This window comes from Athene cunicularia, assembly GCF_003259725.1.
Source record: "Athene cunicularia isolate RWA chromosome 6 unlocalized genomic scaffold, athCun1 chr6_part1, whole genome shotgun sequence".
Lineage (NCBI taxonomy): Eukaryota > Metazoa > Chordata > Aves > Strigiformes > Strigidae > Athene > Athene cunicularia.
The window spans coordinates 5,472,440-5,499,323 of record NW_020799105.1 but is presented as its reverse complement, the minus strand read 5'-3'; the positions used below and the strand labels follow the sequence as shown (position 1 = coordinate 5,499,323).

At 42.8% G+C, this 26,884-nt stretch overlaps 2 protein-coding genes across 4 annotated transcripts; both read right to left on the bottom strand.

Moving 5' to 3' along the window:
* Positions 1–4,486: 4,486 nt before the first annotated feature.
* Positions 4,487–7,777, bottom strand: BLOC1S2 (biogenesis of lysosomal organelles complex 1 subunit 2). The gene is made up of 5 exons (XM_026851113.1): positions 7,601–7,777; positions 7,076–7,192; positions 6,146–6,265; positions 5,547–5,651; positions 4,487–5,035 (listed from the first exon to the last, which is right to left on the bottom strand). Exons 2-5 carry the CDS (start codon positions 7,116–7,118, stop codon positions 5,004–5,006), a joined length of 300 nt encoding a protein of 99 aa, XP_026706914.1. The 5' UTR covers positions 7,119–7,192; positions 7,601–7,777; the 3' UTR covers positions 4,487–5,003.
* A 77-nt stretch (positions 7,778–7,854) lies between these two features.
* On the bottom strand, positions 7,855–25,400 carry LOC113481779 (ATP-binding cassette sub-family G member 2-like). 3 transcript variants are annotated; one of them, XM_026851663.1, is made up of 16 exons: positions 25,114–25,320; positions 24,729–25,012; positions 24,098–24,157; positions 22,778–22,892; positions 19,920–20,072; positions 18,995–19,152; positions 17,759–17,910; positions 16,480–16,596; positions 15,371–15,636; positions 14,762–14,844; positions 14,289–14,378; positions 12,832–12,956; positions 12,326–12,480; positions 11,301–11,390; positions 9,946–10,058; positions 7,855–9,032 (listed from the first exon to the last, which is right to left on the bottom strand). In XM_026851663.1, exons 1-16 carry the CDS (start codon positions 25,261–25,263, stop codon positions 8,885–8,887), a joined length of 2,259 nt encoding a protein of 752 aa, XP_026707464.1. In that variant the 5' UTR covers positions 25,264–25,320; the 3' UTR covers positions 7,855–8,884. The 3 variants fall into 3 exon arrangements, with proteins under 3 accessions (XP_026707464.1, XP_026707467.1, XP_026707465.1); XM_026851664.1 differs by lacking the exon at positions 25,114–25,320 and adding an exon at positions 25,380–25,400 and having other exon boundaries at positions 8,885–9,032; XM_026851666.1 differs by lacking the exon at positions 25,114–25,320 and having other exon boundaries at positions 24,098–24,238; positions 24,729–24,806.
* Between the last annotated feature and the right edge of the window lie 1,484 nt (positions 25,401–26,884).

Genomic DNA, 26,884 nt, shown 5'->3' with positions numbered 1-26,884 from the left:
AAAGTAAAATTGATGGGTTGAGTTAAAGACAGTTTAATAGGACAGAAAAGGAAGGGAAAATAACAACAATAATAATTTGATTATAATAATTAGAATATACAAGTGATGCAGAATGCAATTGCTCACCACCTGCCAACCAATGCCCAGCCAGTTCCCAAGCAGTGGTCCCTGGCCAGCTTTCCTCCTAGTTTATATACTGAGCATGACATCATATGGTATGGAATATCCCTTTGGCCAGTTTGGATCAGCTGTCCTGCCTGTGTCTCCACCCAGTTTCTTGTGGTCCCCAGCCTACCCACTGGTGGGATGGGGTGAGAAGTTAAAAAGTCCCTGAATCTGTGTAAACCCTGCTTAGCAACAACTAAAACATCAGTGTGTTAACAACATTATTTTCATCCTAAATCCAAAACACAGAATTATACCATCTACTAGGAAGAAAATTAACTCTATCCCAGACAAAAAAATGGGAACATTTTCCACTAGGAAATGCTGCAGAAGAGATAGAAATTTAGTCTCCCCCTATACCTCTGCACCTCTGGAATTTCTCACGGACTCTTCAGGTGAAATGTTTGAGAAGCAACCAAGTTGTGCCTCTGCTTTTGGACCATACATTTCCCCAGTACTGTGCTGTTCACACACACCTAGCTATGTCTCTTCTGTGGTACTACTCTCCAAGGACCTGTCATCTTCACCATGATTTGGATTCTACCAGTCACACAGAGGCCCCTCTGGCAGAGAGGACAATAGTTACTTGGAGGCAAAAAACTGGGAACGCAGCTGTCAGCATTTGGCTTAACTGGGATGCCACTATCACACAATCCTCCAGGCAGCCAGGTAGTCAGTCTCTAAAATTTCCTCCCAGTAAATAGTCACTTGTGGGACAAGCTCCTCTTCCCATTTCTACTTCCTGGAGGTGGGATACTCAAGAGCTTGTGAAGTAATTTGCTATTTCCTAGCTCTCTTAGCTGAAAACACTAAGCACTTGCTAGCAATGCATGGCTAGGTGGATTTCCATCTTCAGAGTTCCTGGAGGTTTTAATCTTTGTAGTTTTAAAATAGCATTGTATTTTCTATACTTAGAAAAGCAACGTTATCAACAGGAGCAAGATTTCGTCCTTACTCTGCCTCTACGGCTTTACGTGGTGGAAGTTTTCTCTGCTGACACATCGCCGCCTTGTGGCCCTCCTGCAATCCTGTCAAGGAAAGACGACGAGCAGAGAAACGCCGTATTATTTTTCTTTGTAATTTTCTATGCACTGATCACACAGACTCCTAGGCCTTCCAACAGCATGCTGGGTTGCAAGTGGTGATTGGATCTCTTCATCAAAGCAACTACCAAATGTACTTGTGATTAAAACAAGACATGGCTAAGCCAGTGGTTCTATAAAACCAGATCGAAATAGGAGCGTCACTCGAATACATTTAAATCTATTCTTGAGCCAGCTCTTTGCCCTGCTATGAACACACAAACCAGACACTGGGCTTCTGACTATGAAGAGGTGGGTTGGGAAGGCCAGGGAGCTCCATGCAGACTAAGCATTCTTCAGGTAAGTACAGAGGGAATGAGACACAATGGTTTTACTTTCATGTGACCATATTTACCTGTCCACTGTCACTGAGTCCCCTTGATCCCCTCAGCCTTGAGGGGTGAGGAGCAATACCTGTTAGCAACAACTTCATGGATGCTGTCTTAGAGAGCACCATTCCAACCTTAGTCATGACACTGACAGCATCTTCTGCTTTCTGACATGTCTCTGGAGACCCAAGAAGTGCTGATGAGGACTGACAGCTAGTATGTGTGTACTGTAGAGTGGTGTTTTGTAGTCATAATCTGCTTAATCACAAATTTCCAGTTTTCTGCTGAGCAGAGGAAAAAGTCTAGCCCTCATGCCTTGAGAATGTGTTCTTGCTTAGCTAGTGCTAACATATCCTTGAGTGCAATGCATTCTGCCCAAACACTGACAATCCTTGTGTTTAACCCCCACGTTAGGAAAACTTCCTACTGGGCTGCCGTCATGTCCATAGCTGCCTTCAGCAACACAGCATGCTCCAGGCACGCATTATGGAAGCAAAGCCTTGCTGCTGCAGTATGGGCTTGGTACATTGAACTATGCTTAAGAAGGGTAAGGCACATGACTGTCTCTTTTAAGACTAGCAGCCCTGAAACATTTTCACTATTATATGCCTCCCCATGGTCTCAAGATGCAAAGATGTCCTACTGGGTCCAAGGCAGCTGGAAGTGCTAGAGGATGTAAACACAGAACAGAGAGGAGAGCCATGTTGTTCTTCCTGACCACTTCAAGAATTTACACAGCAAGGCTGCTGTTATATCCCAGTGACAGTGAATCCTTCTTACTATGGAACTATGAGTTTTAGCATCCCAAATGGAATGTGGAGAGTCTGTGTTAATGGAGGGTGACTGGGACTCATCTTAAGACAGAGCAGGGCTGTCACACATCCAGTTCCATACCCAGCTTGGATCTGTGGAGTCTGCCTCCCATTGAGGGTCGGAGCATATGGTCCACATTCATAAGGGAATGGATTTGCAACTACATTGGCAGTGTGCTGCCATTAGAGCAAGGAGTGTGTCTGGCCCACATTTCATTCTATGTTTTAATATTTGACTTGTAGGTTACCTGCCATAAGAAGAACCTTTTTGACTTGCTGCCATTCAATAGTACAGTCACTGGCACTTAGGGCTTGATATTTTTATTACACAGAGATGATCACAATTCTCTAGACAGCAGATGGCCACCTCTCCCATTATAATTTCTCATTATAATTGGGATACAACTCTATAATCCCTTCATCTTGGCGTTGGCACCTAGCCAGAGTGCATAACAATCCCTATGTATGCCAGCATCCACTCTGCACCTCTAGCACCATCTTCCCAGAAAGCTGGGAATCAAAGAGATTGCTAGGCTAGAACATCAGTGGTCTGGTTACAATGCTAGAACTTGCCCTTGTAAGCATTTCAGTGGCTCACCAGCTCTAGATGATGTCCATCTATTCAGAACCATTTCCAATCTGATATGAATGAGTAACTTCTGTTCTTACATATGGGTAGGGGCCAGGGAGGGAACACACAAGGGATCAGGGACTAAGCTCCCAGACACATGCAAGTTCTATAATGCCATAATGAAAATCCTCATTCTTGCAGAGAACAGAGGAACTCTGAGCAGCACTCTCACACTTTTATATCAGTGATTCTCCTCCACAATGGCAAAGAGAAAGGATGGTACTATCAAACCACTAGGAGTTTGGCTGTATCACATCTAGCTCTTGTATAATCTACAGATGCATGAAACACTGGAGAAACAGGACTTCTAGTCTACCACCTTGTAGTACCACTTCACAGCATTTGTGATCACCAAGCAGGCCACTGGCAAACTATCATTCAAATACCAGTCTCTAGGCACGAATATTTTAGATCTGGCTGGCTAGGTCTTCCTGACCAGCAGAACTGCAAACACAGCGTGTATCCCAAGATGATGATCTGTCAGATTTTAAAACAGGCTGCTGTTCTGCATGGTGTCATTTCCTCCAACACAGCAACAATCTCATCTGTTGGTACCTCTTCCTGTCACATTGGGCAATGTGGCTTTGACAACAATGTCTAATTTGCTTTCACGGGTAGAAAAGTCATCAGTGTACTAACTATGAAAAAAAAGCAATACAGATACAAATGGCTGGATACCTCTGGGAGACTTAATCCTGTTCTTTAAAGTTGCCCATTCCAAAAAGGCCTGTCTTTAAAGTGAACTCAACCTTCTCAAATCCTACATCAAGGCCATATAGTATTTTCTATTTTAAACTCATGATTCTTAAAGTGATGACAAAGGCTCTCAAAGGTCAGCTGCTTCACTGCTTTTAAATAGCACTAGGGAAAAGTGTCCATTTTGACTATTTACAGTGGCTGTACACTGGCTAACAGCATTACGAACTTTACCACACTGGCAGCTGACTAGACATTTTTCTAAACAGCCTGTACGAAGGTTGTCTACTTCTTTCCTACATCAGCCCCTGTACTATCCTTAACTGCAACCCACTCAAAAGCCATCTTGAACTAGTCAGGGTAAATAGGTACAGGAAAAAAAAACAACTTGGGAGTAGAGAAGTATCTGCTCAGTAAGAAGGGCTCTGCTAAATTAGAAAATTGGAACACTATTAATCTGATAGAGTAAGCTTTTTATGCTGGGCATGCCTCTTCAAAAACTACTAGGATTAAAATTCACTAGTAAAGTAGTTAAAAGATCTGCCAAGTTAACTGAGCATGTGATAAAGCAATACTTCTTGCAATTTCACCTGAGGTCCAGACAGTCAAAGAATGTAATTGCAGGAATACTTGAGGAAGAGTTTAAAACATATTCTCTTCTATGATCTCCTGTAGCTGGAAGGAGTTTTTCTTTATTAACATACCTTTTGAAAAAATAAAAGGACAACTTACATCATCTTTCCAAGAGGAATTTGAGATTCCAGAGAGAAATGCAGCAAGTTGGTTTATTGTAAATTTATAATTAGTCTCTCTATTTCAAACAGATATAGGTGGATACCAAAATTATGTGTTTTCGTTATCATGCTCATAACTCCAAAGGCCCAGGTATCTTCTCAATGCAGAGCTCAATGAAGTTAAACATGAAGTTTAGGTCCTGCTGCTACCAAGGGAAAGTGACTTTATAGGTTATGGAGAGCTTTTCCTAGATAGAGTATTTCATGTGGGGCATAGGACTCACGCAGATCGCCAGTATCAACATCTGGGTTAGGGACAAGCTTCTACTTTTCACTGCAGAACAACTGAAGCAACAGATCCTCTTGAGAAGAGGAAAATATTATTCAGCCTTAAGCCAGAATACAGCTTACTGTATTCAATAGATTAAAAAAGTTACCAGTCTTGATGTTAGCTGTAACCAAATCCTTGTCAACATACAGAATTGCTGTTGTACAATTTAAACAGAAATCAGTCTGACTCATAGCCCAACTCCAACTTAAAGATTGTTGTAATTTCATCGTTTCTCCAGTTTTTTGTACTTGGCTTCTGCAGAAGGAAAAATAACAATATTTTAGGACTGGATAGGTAAAAGCTTTGAATCCTGTAAAATTCAAGTTAATTTACAGTATCACTCATTTTTTACTAAAGCATTTAGGCAAACAGAATTATATAACAAATTTTTTTAAGAACCAGGTGCTTAAGTCAGACAACTAATATTTAAGCCAACAGGACTTGGGTACCCAGTGGAACATTATGAATCCCTCTATTTGCAAGATTAAACAACTGTCTTTAAAACTTGGGTCAGTTCATATTGTAAAAGAGAAATCAAGCCTCAATAATAAGCTGTAGTTCAATAATACCTATACTAGTCCACCTCCATATAACTTGTTACATTAATCTTTTCCCAGTGCTTACCACTTCATACACAATGTTTGTTGCTCAAAAGCAACACAGGCAGCTCAGATGTGTTAAACAGAGGAGGAGTTTACTTTGCCTTTTTTAATCTCCTTCCAAGGGGCTATAATGCTAGGTAGTAACAGTAGAGGACAATAGTTACCAAGTTTTTTGGAATATGCATCCAATTTATAAGCTGCCTGCTCCAGAGCTGCAACCTGTTCCTCAATTAGGTTGATTTGTTCCAGATATGGCTGAAGAGCAGCATCTTTAAAAAGTATAAAAATTTTATCTGTCAGTTCTCAGTAATTCACTTCCAAGAAACAGTTCACACTTGAAACAAATGCATTTCCATTACATTCTTCAGATAGAACAATTTAGAGCTACTTCCTTCCCCTGCCCCAAAACCAAGTGGTGATACCAACAGACATGTTCCAGGAAAGTATGAAACATTTAAGAGTACTGGCTAGGCTCAACACAAGCAACAATAAAATATGAATCAAAGGAAGTGTTACTTCCTGTCAGATCCAAAACCTGGGGTAAAGCAGGACATAAATTCTGATGCGCTTTTTCTTATGCTATTCTACATAGTCTATAGCTGTAAAGAAATATACGAGATTAGTGTGTATAGCAGCATGTCTATTCCAGTGAGCTTTCTTTCCTTCAGCACCTAATAGAGTGTGAACCATCTGACTCTTAGATGCTTCATTTCCCAGACAAGCATACTGTTCATTACAGCCCTACCTTATTTGGTTTACTTACATTTTTGATTTAAATCCTTCAGATTTCTACTGATGTTTATAGCAATATCTTTCATTTCTAGGTACTTCAAGCTAGTCAGCTTATTCATGTTTTCCAAGAGTTTGTAGTCTTCACTGGTGGCTTAAAAAGAATAGAGTTTATTTTAATTAAAAATCGTGTTGGTTTGAATTGGGTGCAGACTTTTCAAGAGGACAAGAGATATCAAAACAATAGCCAAATGTAACAAAGAACAGTTTAGATGGTAATACAGGTATTAGAATAATGCTCTATAAAAAGAGAGATGAAATTTTGTGAATTGTAAAAATCAACTGGACTGATTCCTCACATTTCTGCTCTTATCCTGTCAGTTAAACATAATGTTCACAAAACTGGTAACACAAATCCAGACTGGTAATCTGTACTGTATACCCTTCAAATCCATGCAAATCAGTAGTGCTGTGGAACGTTTTCAAAATCAAGAGCCTATGGAATCCACTAACTTGTTGAGCAGTTTACTTTCTCCAGTTAAGGTTGCACAGCAATTTATTCTAAAGCATGAATGCTGGAAAACACAGGTATGACCCCTGCTCTCAGAAACAAAATAGCTGCACATTTCACTGTCAGTTGTGCTTCTCTTCTAGTCCTTCTTAACCTAGACCCCTTTTGCTTGTCTTTCTATGTACAAGCTTCTGCAAGACTAAAAAGCAATATTTCTAAGTTGCTGATATCATACCGAATTCTTCCGAAAAATATTTGTGCTATTCTGATACTTCATTAATATGAGTAACCTCAGTGTTATTAGCAGTCTAGCAACATGCCAGACTTGATCTGCCAGTCTTGCTAGATATGATCTAAATAGGTATAGCTTAGACAAACTACAAAACAAATTTCTTTAAAAGAAAATTAAAAGAAACAAAAACTTACTTGCAGGTCAGTACTGCAGTGCCTTACCTGTCAATTCACCTGTTAAATAAGTAGCCATTTTGTTGAACATGTCTTTACAGAGTTCATTGATGTCTGCCTCTGCTGGTTCCTTAGCTTCCTCTGCTGTTTCAACAACAGGATCCTCTAATCAGGGTACAGATATTACAGGGTTAGGGAAAAGTTAGCAGGTAGAGAAACACACCATAAAGTTTAAATTGTCCCATTTTTTTTCCCCTTCAACTTGACTACACCTACTTTCCATATATGTTGTCTACACTAAGGGGTAACAAAACTAGACAGTCTCCTTGAAACAACGTCAAGATTATTTCAAAATAATACTTTAAGGAGCATCTAAGGGAAAAGCACCTGGCCTGACTTCACTTGCAAGTATCAGCCCCCTCCTGTGCTTAGACGACAGGAAAGAATTTGGAGAGAACTTTTGAGTGACTTTGCACAATGCTACTGACGTTTATTTCTAGTTACTGATTCAGAATGGAAGAACAGCCCTCCCACCCCCAGTCCGTTTCACGAGGCGCTGCAACTGATTCCCACCTGTGGACAGCTACAATCACCGCTTTTCTCTTCCAAACACCTTTCTACCACAACCTGTCCTTGTTCTGCTCTTTGCTGGGGCAGTTCAGCATCTCTTCCACAACCCGACAGGCTGCCCTTCCCTTCGTCGGCAGCTTTTACCGGCTTGAATGCAAAGGCTGCCCCGAGGCCCGCGGCTCCCGCAGTGGGGTGACAAGCACACGAGGATAAGCCCCTGGCGGGGTGCAGCTGCCAGGCTCCAGGGCAGCCGCCGGCCGGCCAGCAAACTCCAGCCTTGTGTTGAGGATGTTCTCCTTTGGCTTAGCTGGTGCACTTGCTTTTGAGGGTCTTAACTCAAAAGCAGCTCTGCTTTTGCTAATGATGTGGTGAGGCTGCTAGCACGCTACCCTGTCCTGTGGTGACTGCGGTAAGCACGGCTGCAGTTACCACAGCAGTGTCTACGTGGGTTTTTTGAGTCCATAACATAAGTAGCAGTATATATAGATGGCACAGCTAATCATTAAGTCTGTTAAAAAGATCTGCCATTGCTAAATATACAAATTTCTGTTCAAAAAAGAAAAGTCATTTCCTCCCATCCTCTTAAGTAGTAAATGTATTTTTTTTCTGTTAGTTTAGTGGTCTTTTGGTGTTTTGTTTTGGTTTTTTTTACAGTTCAACAGTATATATTTATCACTCTTCTTAGATGAGATGTCTTACACCACTGCTGTCTAGTTTTTAATCAAGCAAAAGTTGTTTCTGCAAGTAGCTTCCATTGAGAAGCTACTAGAAATTTAACTGTTCTTGCTTGGTAAGGAATACATTCCCCATACTGACTTCAAACTCAAATGCATCTCCAATATGCTGTGAATGGTCTCTGGCTCTCCCCAGGTGTGACAGGCACCAACAAGTGACAACATATCAATGCATAAATGCGATCATAACCTTATACCATTTGTGATGGAGAAGCTCACACGTTCAAAGGAAAATGTTTCCCTTTGAACATTTCCTGTGTAATTGGGTACAGAAGAATAATGCTTTACAATATATAGTTTGATATGGACCTAAGGAATTATGAGAACTGTATTCTCTCACAAAAAAAAAAATCACTTATGCAATGTACATTAATGCAATTCTTAAAAACCCAAATCATACAATCATGGAGATCATGGTCCAGAAACACGGGAACAAGGTTCCCATCTGATGTCCAATAATGTCAGTTGAAATCTTTTGGCAATCTCCAGCAGGCCCCAACAAGCTTTGCAGTTTTAAGACTGGAGAAGCTGCAGAGCAAGGCAACACAGGAGTCTATGTGAACTTTCTCATAAAACGGAGTTTTGCATAGGCAATGATAAGGAAGATAACAGTCATGCAGAAAAGAGCCACTAGGTTTTCCCACATTGCCCAGTTGGTAGGTGCGATTCCTTGGCTGCACAGGTATGCTTCACCAGAACACCTGCAGAAAAGCGTGGGGCAGAAGTTGGTATCACTATGCAGTACAAGTCTTCAGGTCATTAATTCTATTCCTGTTCCACAAAGATTATTCCACCCTCAACTCTGCAAAGCAGGTGACAACTGGAGTAACTTCATAACCTATCACTAAAAAAAAAAAATCTTAAGGGACAAATGTAGATCTCTGGTTCTCATCAATTTTCAGTAGTATCCTAATTGTTGTTTATAGATAGCTGGCAATTTATGGTAAACCTCAGAACTGCATTAAACCATGATAAGTACAAAAGCATTAGTTTTTCACACAGGAATCACTGGAGGTCCACAGCAGCGGTTTAGGGTCCTAAAGCTGTGGAAACAGTGCTCTAGCACTGTTCCCCGCAATAACCCCAGTTTGCAAGCCCTCTAGCATGTGTCAGGAAATACTTGTACTGCTACAACTTAAGGTATCAATAGTCAAGACTATTTTAAATGGGGCAGTAGCACTGGGAGATACCTTGGCTCTCTGCTGTATCTGCAGGGAGGTTAGTATTTACAAACAAGCTCTGAGAGGCAGGCATGTTTCTGATCACAGGTCTACTGCTTCCCAACAACTCTGTAGCTGTCCACACATTGCAATTCTATTGCTAAATGACCCTGGGCTTGTTTAAAAAAAATTATAAGCTGGGTTATAAAAAAACAAGACTTAATTTAGCTCATCTGTGTATTTTGGGGACTAAAGTTTTATCCCTATTTCACTCTTGGGTAACTGTGAAGTTTTACTATATAACCCTAAAATACACTATTTTGGGACATATTATTGAGACTGGCCTATGAATGGTTATTCTCTGAACAATATAAAAATTTGAAACCGTCAGACTTCTCTTTAAGCAAACCATCATAATTCAGGCCCAAGAACCACCATGAGTTAAGAGACTTACAGTTCTCCTGAAGTATCAGGGGGACAACTGCCTGCATCTCCCACAGACACTGTAACGTTTGGATTCTTCTCACCACAGAAGTAGAGATCTCTGAACTCATTCACTTGAAGAGCCTAGTGAAAGAGGCAGACATCAGATTTTTACAGAGTTGGTGATTTGGGGTGCTAACACTGAAACACCTCAAAGGAACATGATTATTAGAAGACACATCACCACTCTTGGAACTCTATCTTCCTTTTTATTCTGGAGCTTTTAATTACTGCCCTTCTGAGGAACTGCTTCAAGTTCTACATGCAGGATGGTTTGGTGTCTGAGTCTTTGACTTCAAAGTTACATTTCAGTGATTTAGCCATGGGTTTCTGTCTTGCCAGCTACAAGCTCCTGTTCATCCACTTCCATTGCAGTCAATCTACCGACCCAGAAAAACTTGGGGCTGTATGCAGACACCCCAGCACCAGCACACTGAAGCAGATGGCACAGTCAGCCAAGACAAGAGGGGAAGGTTTCCCTTGCTCTGGCATCCTGGACTGCAGTCTCAGGGGACACTTCCACATTCAGCAACACTCATAAAATATCTCAATGATACCCAAACAGGGAAGGTCTCACACATCTCCCTGCCCTCCCTCAGCCTACCTTTCTCTTCCACTGCCAGTCAACATGGTCCTGCCCACATTACCCTGCACCAGCTCCAGCATTCATTTCACTCATTTTTACTGAAAGGTAGGAAACTATTCCTCCCAAATAGGCTTAGCCAGGGTGAAGATAGGAGATGGAAGCACAACTCCCACCTGTGACCAGTGGGTGACCTGCTATGTCTAGTTACTGTTTCAAGCAGCTGCACACTTAGCTTTCTGATACTCCAGCTCCTTATTCTTCAGAAATGGCAGTAAGTCATATTTCACTTCAGAGGAAGCCACACTGAAGACTGAGACACTCAGGTATTATGGCAAATCCTTTAACCAACTGGACAATCATTAACCTCAGACTGGCCACCCAAACAGCAGTCTCTGCAGAGGCCATTCAATATTTGACTTTATTATAAACCATAGGGGTCAGCTATTCAGGCTAGGAATTAGTGCCCCACTGGACAGTTCACTCTGCTGCTGTCCAAGTAGCACTAATTTTGTGGCACAAAGGATTTATTTGTTCAGTCTCTGAGACTTCCACCTCTCACACAGAGATTAACTTCTGCATCCTTTTTGGGGTTGGATGGTTTGTTCTTCTTTTAACATGTTCATACAAGGAAAGAAACCAAATCTGACTTTTAAGAGAACTTCATTTATACTCAAAATGTCTCCAGGAAGCAGCAGTGTGGCTACATTGCTCACAAGAGACTGATGCTAGTTTATACTCACAGTGAGGCCGTATCGGGGGATGCTGAAGTACTTGAGCCAATTCAGCCAGCCCATTACAGAAGGGAGGTTTACTAAGAGGCCTGAAAAGATCTGAAATAGAACAGAAGAGACTAATGAGTCACAAACTCTGTTTACTGTAAACAAGCCATTCCTGCAGATAGTGCACTTGCCTAGCAGAGGTGCACTGGACCTCCTGCTGCTGTTATGCCTGTGCCTACAGGCATGAAGTTCAAACCTTGCAGCAGTCCCAGCCAGCTGACCCAACAGCACACCCAAGTACTCCAGCTGAACTGCTTGCAAAGAGGTCAGAAAGGTTTTCTACATCCACGTATAAGCTAAGAAGCATGCACGCTACCAACTTCTTACTCTGGAGGACTGTGTCATATGGTAGAGCTAGCCAGAGGCTAAGGAAGGATGACTGGGAGATGAGGAAGTGGAGAAACAGAAAGGAAACTATGGGGAGCCTTAAGAGCTGTTACGTTTCAAGCTTTCTCCTTTTATCTACATCTTTTATCTGTGCTTTCTCCTGCCTGGAACAAGGTTTGCTCATTTACTTCTTAGCACAATTGTACTTCATAGCTAAACATGACCCTTCAGGCTGTGCTTCATCACAAGTGTTTTTGTACTTACTCTGCTGTCTTTCAGAATGTGCATGTACCATTCCTTATATACTGTGACTTAACTCAATGTACATCAGCTGCCCTTCACTACACATGCACACTTTTTGCCCACAGCAACCATTTGAAGTGACACACTATCACTTAACTTATTGCAAAAGCACTGTTTGCAAAGATATGGTGGCACCTGAGCAATGATTGCTCAGAGCAAGAATTGCACCTGAGCAATTATTTGATCCCTAGATTACAAGTTCGCAGAAGTTCATCTGTATAACAACAGGCACGGGTCTGACATGCTACTGGACTGATTCTCAACCTGCTTAGGACTGGCTCGACCCAGTCCTCTCAGCCTCTCTCATCTGCTTCCTCACCTCCACCAAAGGAGCACACACACCCTTATACACTTACAAGCATCAGGACAAAACAAATAGTGATGAGCAGATTTGCCACAGCTACCACATCCATCCCAGCACTGATAGCCAGAGACATGGCTGTGGCAGTGTAGGACACCAGTATCAGAGTCAACATGAAGAAGAAGAACCGGCCTGCAACAGCTTGGTATCCTGTAAAAAACAGAAAGAGTCCAGTAAACAACCACATTGTGAATCCCAGGGAGGTACTCTTGATGTCCTATACAAGACAGAGAAAAAAGGAAGAAAGAGCAAGTTTGGAGTTAGCAGGACCTATGCATGCTCCAAAGGCCCAAAGAGCATTACTGAACGATGTGGTCAATCATGTCCCTGTCTTAAGACTGCTGTTTCTGTGCCCCTGCCCCAGAGTTCTCTGAAGTTATGATGCCAAGCACTTAAATCAGTTGAAGGTTCAACTAGTTTCATATAGGAATTAAACTCTGGCTAAGCCAAAAATCAAATGTGTTGAAGATGACAGGTTCAACAAAAGCATCAGTTCTTTACCAATCATCCAGTAACTGATACATGAGAATATGATGGCTGGAGCAGTTCTCATGGGCAGCAGATCTCCTATCATCAAGGCCAAGAAGTAGGCAGACACACGGTAATATCCACTGGTGTATTGATGGCTGTGAGGACAAGAAGGAGGGGAGTTGTACAGGTTTAGAGGTTATCTAGGAGTAGGTGCAGCATGTGTGTCTGGTTTATCCTCATTTGGTTTCTGTTTTCTCTACCACTGATTCCTCTATATGCAAGTTGCTTATTTTCTCTGTGCTCACTTCCCACTCTGTAAAGTAAGGGCTGATCCATCTCAGAGGCCCTGCAGTCATACCAAGAGCCCTGTGAAGAAAGTGAATGAAAGGCTATATGACTGCTAAGTAACATATTGGCAAAAAGCTCCTAAATCTCTTTTCAAAGTGAATGATCCTTAACTCAAGAGCATGGGAAAGTATTAGACTGATATTAACTGGAGAAACACTTAATCCACAGCCAACTTACACAGCTGCTTCCAGGAAAGAAGGAATGATACCCAACAATGGGAAAACAACTATGGGACATAAACTCACCTCCAGTTCACAGGGCAATTAAATGTCATTATGATTGTGTTGCTACTTAATAGAGCTCATGAAAAGATGCTTTAATTGGTGAGGTCCCAAAATCCCCATTGACACAGCTGGTAAACTAAGCTGGTAAGCATGGCAGACTGGTAAGAAATGTCAGTGTGGGGGAGATAACCCCTGAGCAGCTGTTACAGGCAATATTAAGCTGCTCTGAGCAACCTGTGGGTAGACATGTGCATTCCAGGCACAAATCTCCAATTGCGTAAGATCTGTGTCCTGCCCTTTCATCCCATGAGCTAGAGGCTATTCCAAATAACATTTTCAATACATATGTATATATACATGTGTGTATGTAATATATACATGCATTCACATATTTATACACACATACAAACACATATACACACACATATATATATAGACAGAGAGATAAGCTTCATTATTAGGGAGCACTTGTAAGCCAGCCGGCAGCCCTCTTCATCTGAGCATCCCTTGCAAAGAGCTTTTCCAAGAACTATCCCTCCATCCTTCCAGTCTTACCACCATAGGACTATTGCAAGACAACATTTCAACCCTGTCAGCAAGAGGGCAGGCAGGGTTCACAGTCTACAGGATTCACATGCAGACTTGAAAAACAGCTGTTACCAAAAGTGGATAGGAAAAGTACTTCTCAATAAACTCTGACACAGCAAGCAATTATAAACATTTTATTTCTCCCTCCTTCACCCATCACTTAGTATTTCAGCTCCCTGCTCTACAGACCAATTTAGCATTACTACTACAATTTGATGTTGCAAGGGAACAATCAAGTCTTTGATGGAAATTACTTTGTTTAGCCTGTAAGATACTCCCCCTGCCTTACTCCAGGGTATGAGAAAATCAAAGTGCCTCACTACTTACACAAATAGTTTCTTGTCTCTGATGAACAGCTCAATTGCAGAGACACTGGAAAAACACTGGTTTGTGGTGACAAAAAACAAAGATCCAACCCTAAAATGCAAAACAGAACAGTTGAAAAGTAAGAAAACAGCCTAGATCAACAGTGGCAGCCTCAGACATCATCATACCATCAAGCCAGTGGTTTTCTGTCTCTGTCCACAGAATGGAAATATTTAATTGTGCTACTGTAGATCTTAGCTGTAAACCCAGGTTTATTCCTTTATCTTCCCTTTCACATCTCCTTTATATGTATGTGTGAGCCTGACAGAGCTGCAGTTCCTTTAGGACCTCTGGCAATACCATGCTGCAGCACACTGAGGCTTGCCAAACCCAACCCTCCTTTGTGGTCCCAGTGGATCCCAAGGCCTTCCATGTGGCTGAAACCTGGCTGCTACAGATAGAAAAACAAGCAAAGCTGTGGCTTTCCAACTTACCGATTCTGAACGCCACTTCGATCCAATTTTACACCAAAAAAGATAGCACCCACAACCAAGGCTAGAATTATGGTCACTGCAATCTAGAATTGGAAAGAAGAAAGGGAAAAGGGAGTCCTTCAGATAAGTAAATAGGAACAAACTTATTATTAATGCATATGCAGGGTTTAAAATTCACACCTGCCTGAAACTTTGCTGTTGTGAGTCAATGTATGCCTATGACACACACAATTAAAAGCCTTAGAGCAAATTTTCTGGCTTTATCCTCTTCACTCTTCTCCTTCCTCTGATCTTCTTTGGATGGGAAAGGTTAGTAGAAGCACACTCAAAGAATAACCCAGGTTGAAATTTCAAGTGAGGGACAAAATTAACATCACCCTAGAAGCTCCTCATGTGAATTAAATCCCCCCACTCCCCATCTTTGGTGCAGTAGTCCTTGTGCTAAACTAAAATGGAGATTTTTTTCAAATGCAACTAAAGGTAGCTGGATATCTCACTCAAGTGGCAGTGCCACAGGCTGCCTTTAAAAACAAAAGTCTGTCCTACAAACTGTAGATTGCGCGACTGAGAGCAGAGGGAGTCTGAGATTTTTAGCAATTGTTAACCTACTTGTGCAACAGAGGCCTGTGGGTTCCTGATGAGGTTTTTCAGGGAACGCTTGGACACCCAATACAACTGGGTGAAGAATCCATTTGCATAGGTAATCTCATGCTCCTGCTTGGATACTCTCTGCTTGCTTCCCTGTCCAAGTTCCACTTTCCCCAGTGCTTCCTTTGTGCTCTGATACAGGCTGGAGTTGAGATATTTCTGGTGTAGCAGATCTACCACATTGCTGTCCATGTTATCTTCTGCCACTCCATTTGCACTGCTCACCTCTGAGTGAGAAAGACAAGATATGGCTTGTGATTCCCCACAAAATCTACCTTCAAACATGGCCCATCAACATGCTCAGCCACTCTGGAGGCAGAATAAAAAAAGCAGGAATGCCCAGAGAATTAGAATTGTTCAAGCCTTAGCTCTGAGCTTAAGAAGCTAGCTTGAGTGACATGGTTTCCCTTCAGTTTTAATCAAACCCAGCTAATCTGCCTGTTCTTTGTGGCACAAAAATGCCATATTCTTAGAATGAGGCACCAGAAAAACCTTTATTTCACTGAACTTGGGGGAAATCAATGTTTGCTCTGGTCCATTTCCCCATCCTCAAAAAGCAGCATTACAAAATCTCTTCCCTTATAACCCTTCAGTCATGGATATGCTACAGCATCCCCAAACAAGTATTTCCCAAAATTTCACTCACTACATTGTTAGAGTTTGTTTCTAATCCAGTTCCAGTCTTTCTCACTGCCCTGTAAATCCATTACTCCTTAGCCTGTCTACTGTCTTCTCTGCAGCAGCCTCTTATGTGACTGAAAACTTCTGTCTTCTGTCAGCTGTCTCTTGAGATTACACAGTTCTAGTTTTCCAGTCTTTCCCACACAGGTTTTGTAAATTACTGATATTTATCACTGCTCTCCTATATACTGAAGGAAGAAAAAAATCCCTTTAAATTTTTTTCTGAGGTCTTTAAAAAAGCTCAAAGCAAAGTATGTCTATTAGTAAGAAAAATAAAAGATAATGCAGTGCCTTAGACTGAAGGAAACCCAGAAAATGAAAGTTTGACACCACCACATACAACTTCCCTTCTACACCAGCCAACAGTGGGTATCTCCTTCACAACTTACCTTTTCCTGTGTCCACAGGTCCATGATCTTCCTTGCTTGCTGCCACAGCAGTTGAATCACCATTTATGATATCAAGGAAGAAGTCAGCTGGATTGTTGAAGGGTTCACATTCATATCCTTAAAAAAAAAACAAAAAACACATCCTACATGCTTGCATTGCACAGAGCACAGCTTGGAAGGTCAGGTCTAATACTATATTACTCTTCCACAACCCTGTTACAAGAAAACTTCCTTAGTTTCAATGACCATTAGTTTACAGCAGTAGAATGGACAGGATTTAGGATATGTTGAATCTGAGGTATCTATACTGAGCTTCAAAGATGCTTATTCTCCGCTGATTTCAGGTGAGGAGAAATCCATAACTTGCTTCCACACAGCTCAGCATGGACAGCTCTTGCCTCCTTCCCAGTGCTGTTCAACCTCATCCCACTCTGAAAGACACACAGTTCCTCAGTAGAGGTTGCTGGATGTCCACTCTACAGCCTCAGATGCTTGCTCTAAAAGCTCAACAGCTCAACTCTTGCTTGTGCTTCCTTGGTCACAAGGAAAAGGAGGGGCTGTTCACGAGTAGCTTCTTATAATATGGTTCTAGCAACAGGATGAGAAGGAAAGAAGTAAAAAAAAGCAATGTTTATTCTATAACATTCCTGTGAGAAAGGAAGTGAGGTGGCATAGTAAGAGGGGGAGTAGAAGTAGCGAGATTAGTTAAAGCATCTCCCTTAAAAGCCAAGCAAAGCTTACAATCCAATTGTCCATGGCTACATCTAGACTAGACTGGAAATTCACTCCACATTCTCTATTCATCATAGTCAGAAGCCCTCACCCTGATTACTTGAGTGGAGAGAGGGCAGCCACCCAAGAGTGCAATTATTAACCCATTTTAAGACACACCATGATTTTGTTCTTTCAGTTGCCCACTGCATTCAGACTAGAGAAGACTCTTGGATTGGCCCCTACAGATTGCTGCCAATCTGCAGGCTGTGGTTCAAAAGCCACTGGGTCTACCACCTAAGCCCAGTAGAACTACAAGTATCATCTTGTCTGTTGTGCATCATGCTTCTAAATGCCCAAATGATTCGGGGGTTTTGTCCTGATGCAAAGCAAAACAATGGCAGGAGAAATCCATGTTCTGTGTTGTCTGAAATTTTTTTTTTTTTTTCCTGTTGTAACATAACATTGTTCAGCCTGTATGTGTACAGCTTCTACTATCCTAGTAAGAATCTACCCACAGATTAAACTCATTATCCAGTTGCCTTTACTCCTGGCACCAAAGACTTACCGATAGAACTGAAGTACTCCAGGGCCTGCTTCGCAGGACCATGGTACAGTACCTTTCCCAAAGCTAGCAATGTCAGACTGTCAAACAGCTTGAATATGGAATAGCGGGGTTGATGGATGGAAAATATGATAGTTCGTCCTCTTCTTGAGAGTCTGAAATAAAACCAAAACATCTCTCAAATACACCACACTTTGCATTTCAGAAAGGTCATGTTAACTCAAGCAAAAAATAAGTATCCAAAACCAAGACAAATACTTGTCACCTTCTCAGGGTCTTGACCCAGAAAAGCAGTAGTTCCCCCTTCTCTGTCACTGTGTCAGATACTGCCTTCAAGACAGCACCCGTTATTACAAGAGATCATCATTGCAGTCTGAGTAGACAAAGTATGATGTCTGTAGCTAGCAAAGGTTGAGGCCACAGCTGTGTATAAACCCTCCTTACATGTTTCCTACACCAGGTTTCAAGTTGACTAACTGGAATGGTCCTACTGCACTCAGTGGCATTACCAGGCTTTACACAGCAGGCTGTGGAAGTTTGGCCAGCTGAGATTTCTCTTAGCTCTTCTGCTGAAGATTTACTCTAGAAAAGTCAAAAATAGTTTTCCTTCAGGTTTGTCAGGCACTCTTTCAAGTGCTTTAACACTTATGCCCAACAAGTATCCTTGCCCATCAAAGACCTCTATCCATAAACAGCAGAGCAAAACATCCCCCCAATGCTACAAACCTAGGAGGAGGCTTAGGAACTTGTTCTCATTAAATAAGCCTTGTTTGGTTTTCTTTGTACCAGAAGAGAGTTCATGTCCAAAACATAGGAGATTAAGGTAAACACTGAGGGTAAACACTGAAGGTAAATCTGCAGGTGAAGTCTGATCTGAGTTCGAGGCTGTTGCCAGAGTGAAGGAAGAGACTTTGTAATTGACTCAGCTGGAAGACCAAGAAATGATTACAAGACCTGACCTCCCATTCCAACCCTCTCTGTGGCAAAGGGAAGCTGTCCAAGCTACATCTGCTTTTTGGGCTCCAATCCAATTCTTGCTGTGGAAAGATTCCCATCAACTTCAAAAGGCTTTGGATAAGGCCCAAATAAATAATTTACTACTAATTCTGAGTCTATTTGTCTAGCTTTTTTTTTTAAAAAAAAAAAGAGCACTGTAGCTGCTCAGTCATAACAGCATTGCTATTTTACTAATGAGCTGACATCAAAATTGCAGCAGACCCCTGAAGAACTGACGCTTACTTCTTCAAGAGGATGAGGACTGCATTGGCTGTGCTGGCATCAAGGCCGGTTGTTGGCTCATCCAGAAAAAGGACTGGTGGCTCTGTGATGAGCTCCATCCCAATGTTGGTTCTCTTCCGTTCCCCTCCAGACACTCCCCGGATCAATTCGGTTCCTACCTACAAGCAGAAGAAATCAGATATTTACAACAAGACCTAGTCAGTGCATGCTCTGGAGTTCAGGACTCTCCATACCCAGCAGCCCTTTTCATTTTCAAAGTCCCATTAGTGAACTCCAGCAGCAGATTATGAGTCTGACTCAGACTGAGGGACTGTGTATCAGTAAGCAGAGCCTGATTTTCAGAGGTACCAGGCACCTTATGACTTCAGGGAATAAGGATGTCATTGACAAAGAAGAGCCAGAACAAGGCCATAGCAGTCAGAGGTGGCACTAGTGTTCAGGGATGCCCTTTGTTGGTAGCTCACCTGCTGCTCAAGTAAGAGGTGGGTAAATAAAGTAAGAGTAAAAATGCTTCTGAACAAGCTCTGCACAAAATTTCCCCATCACAGCCCACCTTTCCATCCCTCACAGCTTTCAGCACTGTAAAAACAATTTCCCTGTCTTGTCCCACAAAGTCAGGAAGTGACTGAGCAGCTTTCCAAGGTGCAATGAGTAGGTGACTTTTTCCCCTCTGAAGTTAAACAACATGCTGAACATGGTCCAGAATCTTCCCCTTTTAGTAGCAAATGCACATACCTCTTTCCAGTCTATCTCCTGAGCTTGAGACTGATTTCTTGTGTGCAGTATAGTTTAGTCAGGTTCCTGCTTAGCTTGGTGTAGCTGCCATACTGCGTATGCCATACCACGTATGCCATACTGTCCAGAGTTAAGTAGTTCGGTTTCCAAAGGTAGTATGGTTTCTGAGAAAGATATTCTCACTGCTCACCTTAGCATCAGCCACTTTGCTTAATCCCAGCTCACTGATGATCTGGGTGACTCGCTTTTCCTTCTCTTCAACACTGATGGAGCTGGGGAGTCGCAGAGCAGCAGAGAAGTGCAGGTTCTCCCTCACTGTCATTGTGCCCATGACAACATCATCCTGAAAACAGTACAAATGGATGGTTGGAAAGCTTCCTTCTCAGCTACCTGACTGGGCACCAGAGTCCCTGTAGGTTGCTGGATGAGCTGCATGTGGACCACAGTGGAAACTGGGCAACCACTGCTTCAAATCTTACACAACACAAAATTCAAGGTCACTCAGTATCAGTTAAGGGGAGAATGCAACTCTGAAGACTTCCACCTTACATCAAGCATCACCTCAACCTGCTTTTAGGCTCAGGAGTTCAAGGGCAGACAGTACCATTTTGTACTGCATGTTCATTTTCCTTACCACCCAAAGGGAGGAGAGCAGGTGAAGCCAAGGGACATTGCTAGTGCTCAGTGTTCAAGGTAGAGACACTCAGGGAGTCACCCAAGTCAGCTCTGTTCCTAGTTACAAGCCATATCTCTCTGTGGTCCAGAGCACCTGCCAAGTTCATATGCCAACAAGGAGCTCTCCCCAACTCCTTGCTGGTAGCAGCTCCTCAGAGAAACAAGAATATTGCACCAAGATGCTCCAGATTTTTTCCATGTCTCAACTATCTATAACTCTTGGGCACAAGACCTTATACTAAGGACTACTCCTTTAGAAAAGCTTCAACACTCATGCATTTTTAGTAAGAATCAAATCTATCAATTTGACAAACATATGGGCAGCCTACACCAACCCGTAACAACCATGAGGCAAACAGAGTTGACATCAGTTTCATGCCTCTCCATCACCCCTACTTTAATGTTCAAGCAAATTCTGCATCCTGCCATATGATGGGAGAAGGTCTGCAACACTGGGCAGCTGCTCAGAAACATGCCTGTTAACTAGGCACCTTTCAAATCTAGTGCCCTTTTGGAAGACACAGACCCTAAGCTGCAGGGCAGCAGATTCTTGCCTGCTTTGGGACTCCTTCCACATATGATGTAGTTGATCAGCAGCACAAAGGGTGCCAGCCAACCATGTTTGGCACTGGAGTTAAAAGAGGAAGACTGAACAGGCTGCTGTGCTAGAAGTATGTCACGGATTACTCAGGGTGTAGCATTATGATAAACTGGCCTTGCTACCAAAGCTGGTTTAGGAATTTCCTACCATCACTTCCCTCCCCATACACCCTGAGTCTCTCAGCCTAGCCTCCCATTCCCCATCCTCAGATGCACCAATACAACTGTTGGGTCACCACATTGGAAACTAAACTGTGAATTTAAGCTACCTTAATACCAAACATAATAAACTGTGGCATGACACCTTGATTTGCAAGGCATGAGTAGAGAGACCACCAGCAGTTTTATAACACATGACTTAGCATGTCTGTATGTTCATCTGAATAAAATTGACCCTCTAAGTATGTATGTGTTTAGGCCTTAAGTTTTGTTTGTAGTCTTTGGGCCATCTTTATTGATCTAGGGAGTACTGCACAGGGGTCAGAGGGGTCCCCCAGTTGCCTATCATAGAATCATAGAATGGTTTGGGTCGGGAGGGACCTTAAAGACCATCTAGCTCCAACCCCCCTGCCCTGGGCAGGGACACCTTCCACTAGAACAGGTTGCTCAAAGCCCTGTCCAACCTGGCCCTTGAACACTGACAGGGAGGGGGCAGTCACAACTGCTCTGGGCAACCTGTTCCAGTGTCTCACCATGCTACAGTAAAGAATTTCTTCCCTGTATCTCATCTAAATCTACCCTCTTTCAGTTTAAAATTGTCACCCCTCATACTATCACTACAAGCCCTGGGAAGAGTCCCTCCCCATCTTTCCTGTAGCCCCCTTCCAGTATGGAAGGCCACTATAAGGTGTTCCCAGAGCCTTCTCTTCTCCAGGCTGAACAGCCTGTCCTCATAAGGAAGGTGCTCCAGCTCCCTGATCATCTTCGTGACCCAACTCTGGACCTTATCATTTTTAGGTTAAGTTTGGTTGCTTTGGACATTTGAGAGACAACTGGGACCACTTGCAAGAAACTTCCTGGCCATTCATGAAACACTGAGGATTTGGGATCTTTGACCTGCAGGATCAAGACTCAGCATCAGTCTTGTCATCTGCATCCTTCCAGAGCCCCCCAGCTGGCAGCTTTCAGAAAAGCTGCCTATTTCACATCTGCCTAAAGTCAGAAGCCTGAATGGTTTCCAGATTTGGCTGCTCATATGGCTGCCAAGAATCCCCTTCTCCTCAGCGCCCCCAGGGCTTCAAAGGTCTATTATTGGTCGAGGCCTCCACCCACTTCCGCAGATTCAGCTGGCTTTTCCTGTCTCCAAGTGGAATGAAGCTCTGTCCCAGCCAGCCAGAATCAGAGGAAGAAGAGCAGGGATTTATTTACTTCCTAGAATTATTGTCTGATAACTTAAAGGTACTAGAACTGCTAGAACTGCTTCTGAGTTTTACAAAAGGAGATTCTGGGTTTTTTCCTAACTTGTTTTGGTTTGGTTTTTTAACCATCGCTAGTACTTCAGGGCAGAGCCCAAAGAACAAGCCATAGTAGCTTAGTGGTTTGGGCATCTATGTAGCTTTGGGAAGACAAACACCTCTGTGCTTGACTTGATAGGAGTAACAGTTTGATCTTCCATATCCCAGAAAAATACTAAATACTGTAACATCTGAGTTATCAAATTAGATTCTGTAGGAATCATTGAAAATTACCTAAACTAGTAGTTCATATTTTGCTTATCTTATGCAGTCGTCCCTCCCAAGGGCTCCCAGACCTCCACTGAAGGCAGTTACTCACCTGCACAACATATCCTGAGATGCACTTGAAATTTGGAGGTTGAGGGATGCCATCTATAAGCACTTCTCCAGACAGGCCTGCTGGGTCCTTTCTGGCAGCCAGCACATCTAGGAGACTTCAGACAAACACCAGGCATTAGGTTTTGTCATAACAGCTGTTTTTACCTTTGGCTAGATAAGTACCACCAGTCAGGACTGTAGTTATAGCCTGATCACGGCATGCTGCAAACCAAAGGGCACAGAAAGGGGCTTTAGCTCTTTGTACAGAAAGCCTGGTGCAGAAACAGAATTTTCCAGCACAAGGTGTGCCACAGCAGCATAGCAGTAAACAAACCTCACAGCTCATGGCAGTCAACCTCCTACAGACATAAACTCAGCCTCCGTATTAACAGCTAACCTCAAATGCACAGAGACAAAAGCACCCTGCTGAGTAGCTGCAGTCCACTCTCCAGCCAGGGGAGCACAGAATTAACTACTTTGATCTCAAGGAAATTAATCCAAATGTGTATAAACAAGGCTAGAGTTAAGATCTAAAAAGTAATTGCCCTTACTTCCAATGCAGAGGCCAGCCTATCTGCTAGCTAAGTAAACACCACCCTGATGAAGTGCTGCTCTTAAAAACATCCTGATTAGCCATCAGTCTCCTTAGAGACGAAGATCAAGGGTCACCACAAAGACACACCTGCGTGAACCCTGGCCATATTTGCCAGTCTCTGACATCCTCAACGGCAGAGATCTCTTACCATAGTTATACAGGAGAGAAAACAGCATCGGCACTGGCTGGAGATAGTCTGCATGGTATTTCTCTGTGCTTTCATCCAAAGAACTCAAGCACATGTATACCCTCACCATCAGGCCACAGCCAAGCTGGGGTGAGGATCCAGAGCACCCTACAGTCTGACATTACATCATATTCCTGTCAGTTGTCAGAGAGGGGTTTAGCCTAGCATCTTGAAGGAAGTCTTGCTGCAATGACTTCACAAGGGAGTTTGCACCCCCTCCCCACTCCATTACAGGTCTAGGACAGAGCCTACACCTGAGCTCCAGTCACCCCAGTTCAGCCTGGTATTATAACTCAGGCCACCACCAAAGGCGACTGCAGTAATATGAACCACCAATTGGAGCAGATGAGGGGTGTGACACCACTGCTGGGCAAGAACTCCAATAGAGGGGCACAAGGTCAAGCTGCATAACCAGATTTCTCACAGGCATGCAAAGGTCTGAGCCTGCAGACCCCTCACATCTCCCCTAACCCTCAGAACCCCAAACCCTCTTTGAACAGCTGACTGTCCATTTGAAGGAGCAGAAGAAAAGTACTCACGAAGATTTACCGCTTCCGGTTGGCCCCAGGATAGCATTCAAGCCTGGCTTCATAATGCCACTGGAAGAAGGAAAAAGTTATTTCCAAATGGAGGACTGTTCACATGTAGCTTGTGGTACAGATAAGGTGTGAAAAAAAGTGCTGTTGAAAGGAAAACTTAAGAGATTATTAAAAACTTCTCCTTAAATCTGAAATCACTAAGCATTTTTCCTTTCTTGTCCCAGACTGTCAGAACAGAACCAGAGCTGGATATAAAAAGCACTCTACAAAAGACAAATTAAGTGTCTTCTCTACTAAGCTGGGTCTTGAAAAGAAGAAACAACTGCTCTCTGCTGCTTATTTCCTCTGACTGCAGCTTGAACTATAGCTAAGGGGACCCTCATATCATCTGGCAGAAGAGTTCACATAAGTTTGGTCCTAATTTGCTCAGATCAGTAACAAACTGTTCCACCTATATCCCGGCTGTTTTGTCTAAAAACAAATTGGAAACTTCTCACATGAACTGCAGACTGGCAGGAGGGTAGTCATTTCTTTACCACCACAGCTGGATCTGGAATGTGACACTGAAGTCACCTATTCACAGCAGCAGATTAATTCCTACCCTCCGGTATTTTATTAAGCAAGAACTTACTAAACATTATGAAGGATCTTCTTTTCCACAGTTTTCCGTTTACATAGGAATCCACTGGACAGCTTAACGGAGTACTGGATGTTATGGAAACTCACAACAGAGCCCCGAGGGGATCGGATGGACTCTCGTGTTGGAAGAAAACGTTGGAAATTGCCCGCTCCTTCCTCTTCTCCAACAGAAATAATGCTATGATCAGATGTGTCTGCCATCATGTCCTTGTTACACAGGTCTAGCTCCACTGCATGGAGTTTTTTGATGTCACTGTTGTTTTGAGCAGTTCCCATCTGTTGAGACAAAAACATGCAGGGAAGGAGACATGCAAGCAAATACTTCTGCAGAAAGTGTCCTGAAAAATCAAGTTCACGCACACCATGCCAGTACTTACACATGCCAAGTTTCCAAAAGGATGGACATCCACACTGGAAGACATCCAATAGTCCCCAAAGGCACCGAAACCAACAGATTTAGAACAATACACATAGCTTTTAAGAACAAGACATGAATGTCTTTGAAGTGATGCTAGCTCAAAGAGCATCTAATGAGGTAAAAACCAAGCCCATCTGTGATGGTTACCATCTTGCTCAACACAGTGAAGCAACTGCTACCACTTAAGAGCCTCAAGCTTCCTTCCTTCAGGCATAACATGCTTACCCCTCCTCACAGCCCCACAAAGCCAGCAGAGAAAACCTCTTAATGAATCTGTAAGAACAACCACAGGAAGAAAAACAGCTGTGCTTATGAAAACAAAGGCCAGGTACATGCACCTTGTTTGCTGGCACAAGTTTTTTTCAGAGATATCAATGTGACTAAAATAACAATTACACGTGCTGGTTATCATGTTTCAGTCAAACCAGTATCAAGATACCTCACAACTACAAATAGGAAGAGAAATTTGGATTTGTCTGCAGGAACCATTTACCCTGAAGAAAGGTAGGACTTCCCCCTCCCACAGGGAGAAATCTGGGACAGGCCACAGTAAGGAAAAATATGGTACAAGCTGGTACATTAAGGAAAATTAATTATGGCATCTTTTTGTAATCTAAAAGTTTTAAGGCATTCTGGTTCAATCAGGTAAGTTGCCTCTGTCGCTCAGGATGGGAACACCTGAAAGGGAGGACATGTGAAGAGCAAAGGGAAGAAACTGTCCTCCCTGTCCATGCATCAGAATCTACACAGTAGGAAAAATATCAATATGGGTATAGCCATTAATATCAATACACTTAGTCACAGCAGCAGAGCTCTTTTGTCAAGGGGCTGCTTCCCTCTCTGTTGCTGTAACTGATGGAGACCAAGTTTGAATCCCTTCACTCATTTAAAAAAAAAGTTTAATGCTCTTGCCTTGATGTTGCATGTGAAGAACTTGGACACCCTACAGTCCCAAAGTTCTGTAGCCTGTACCCCTGCCTTTTGCCCAGGTGCCCTCACAGCTGTAAACCTTCCTGGCCCCTTTCCAGGGAACTACAGCAAGTAAGAGGAATTACTGCATGCCTCTTCCAGAGACTGAGCACAACTGGTTAGACTAACACAAGTTAGTCCTAATAATTTATTTCCCTTGTAGCTGCTGGTATGACAGTGTTTGTTGGAAAGCTAAAGATTTTCTGTGATGCTGCAGAAAGCCAAGGTGATCACCAGGCTAACTAAGAGAGCAAGGAGAGAACTGTCCACAGAGACATCCGTTGCTGCTTACTTGAGTTTTGTGGGAAAGTAGATGTATCCCACCAATCGCCCTTTTCGCACCATGTGCACTTCTTTCCTCCCAGGACTGAGAGGGTGATAACCAGTGGGACCAACAATATCCACCACTGCAGAAGTAGTGGATTTCTTAGGAAGTGAGATGGTCATCCTTTTAAGAAACTGGAACTACAAGAGCCAGATTTAATTGCCCTCTCCTCTCTGCCTCTTCCTACACTTAAAGCTCAAGAAGTTGTAGTATTTTTTTCTGTATAAGTAAAATAAAAGCAGTGGGGAGAAGGAAGGGTTGTTTAGCTTGGACACATCCTGAACTCCAAGGCTGGTCCCTCCTGGGAAAGCCTTGCTTATGGGAAACAAGAAAGGATATGCTGGTTACATCAGCAAGAGAAGGCTTATATGCTTCAGAGGTTGCACAACAGATCAGAAGGAAAAAAAAAAAAAAAAAAAAAAAGGCCCTCCCACCT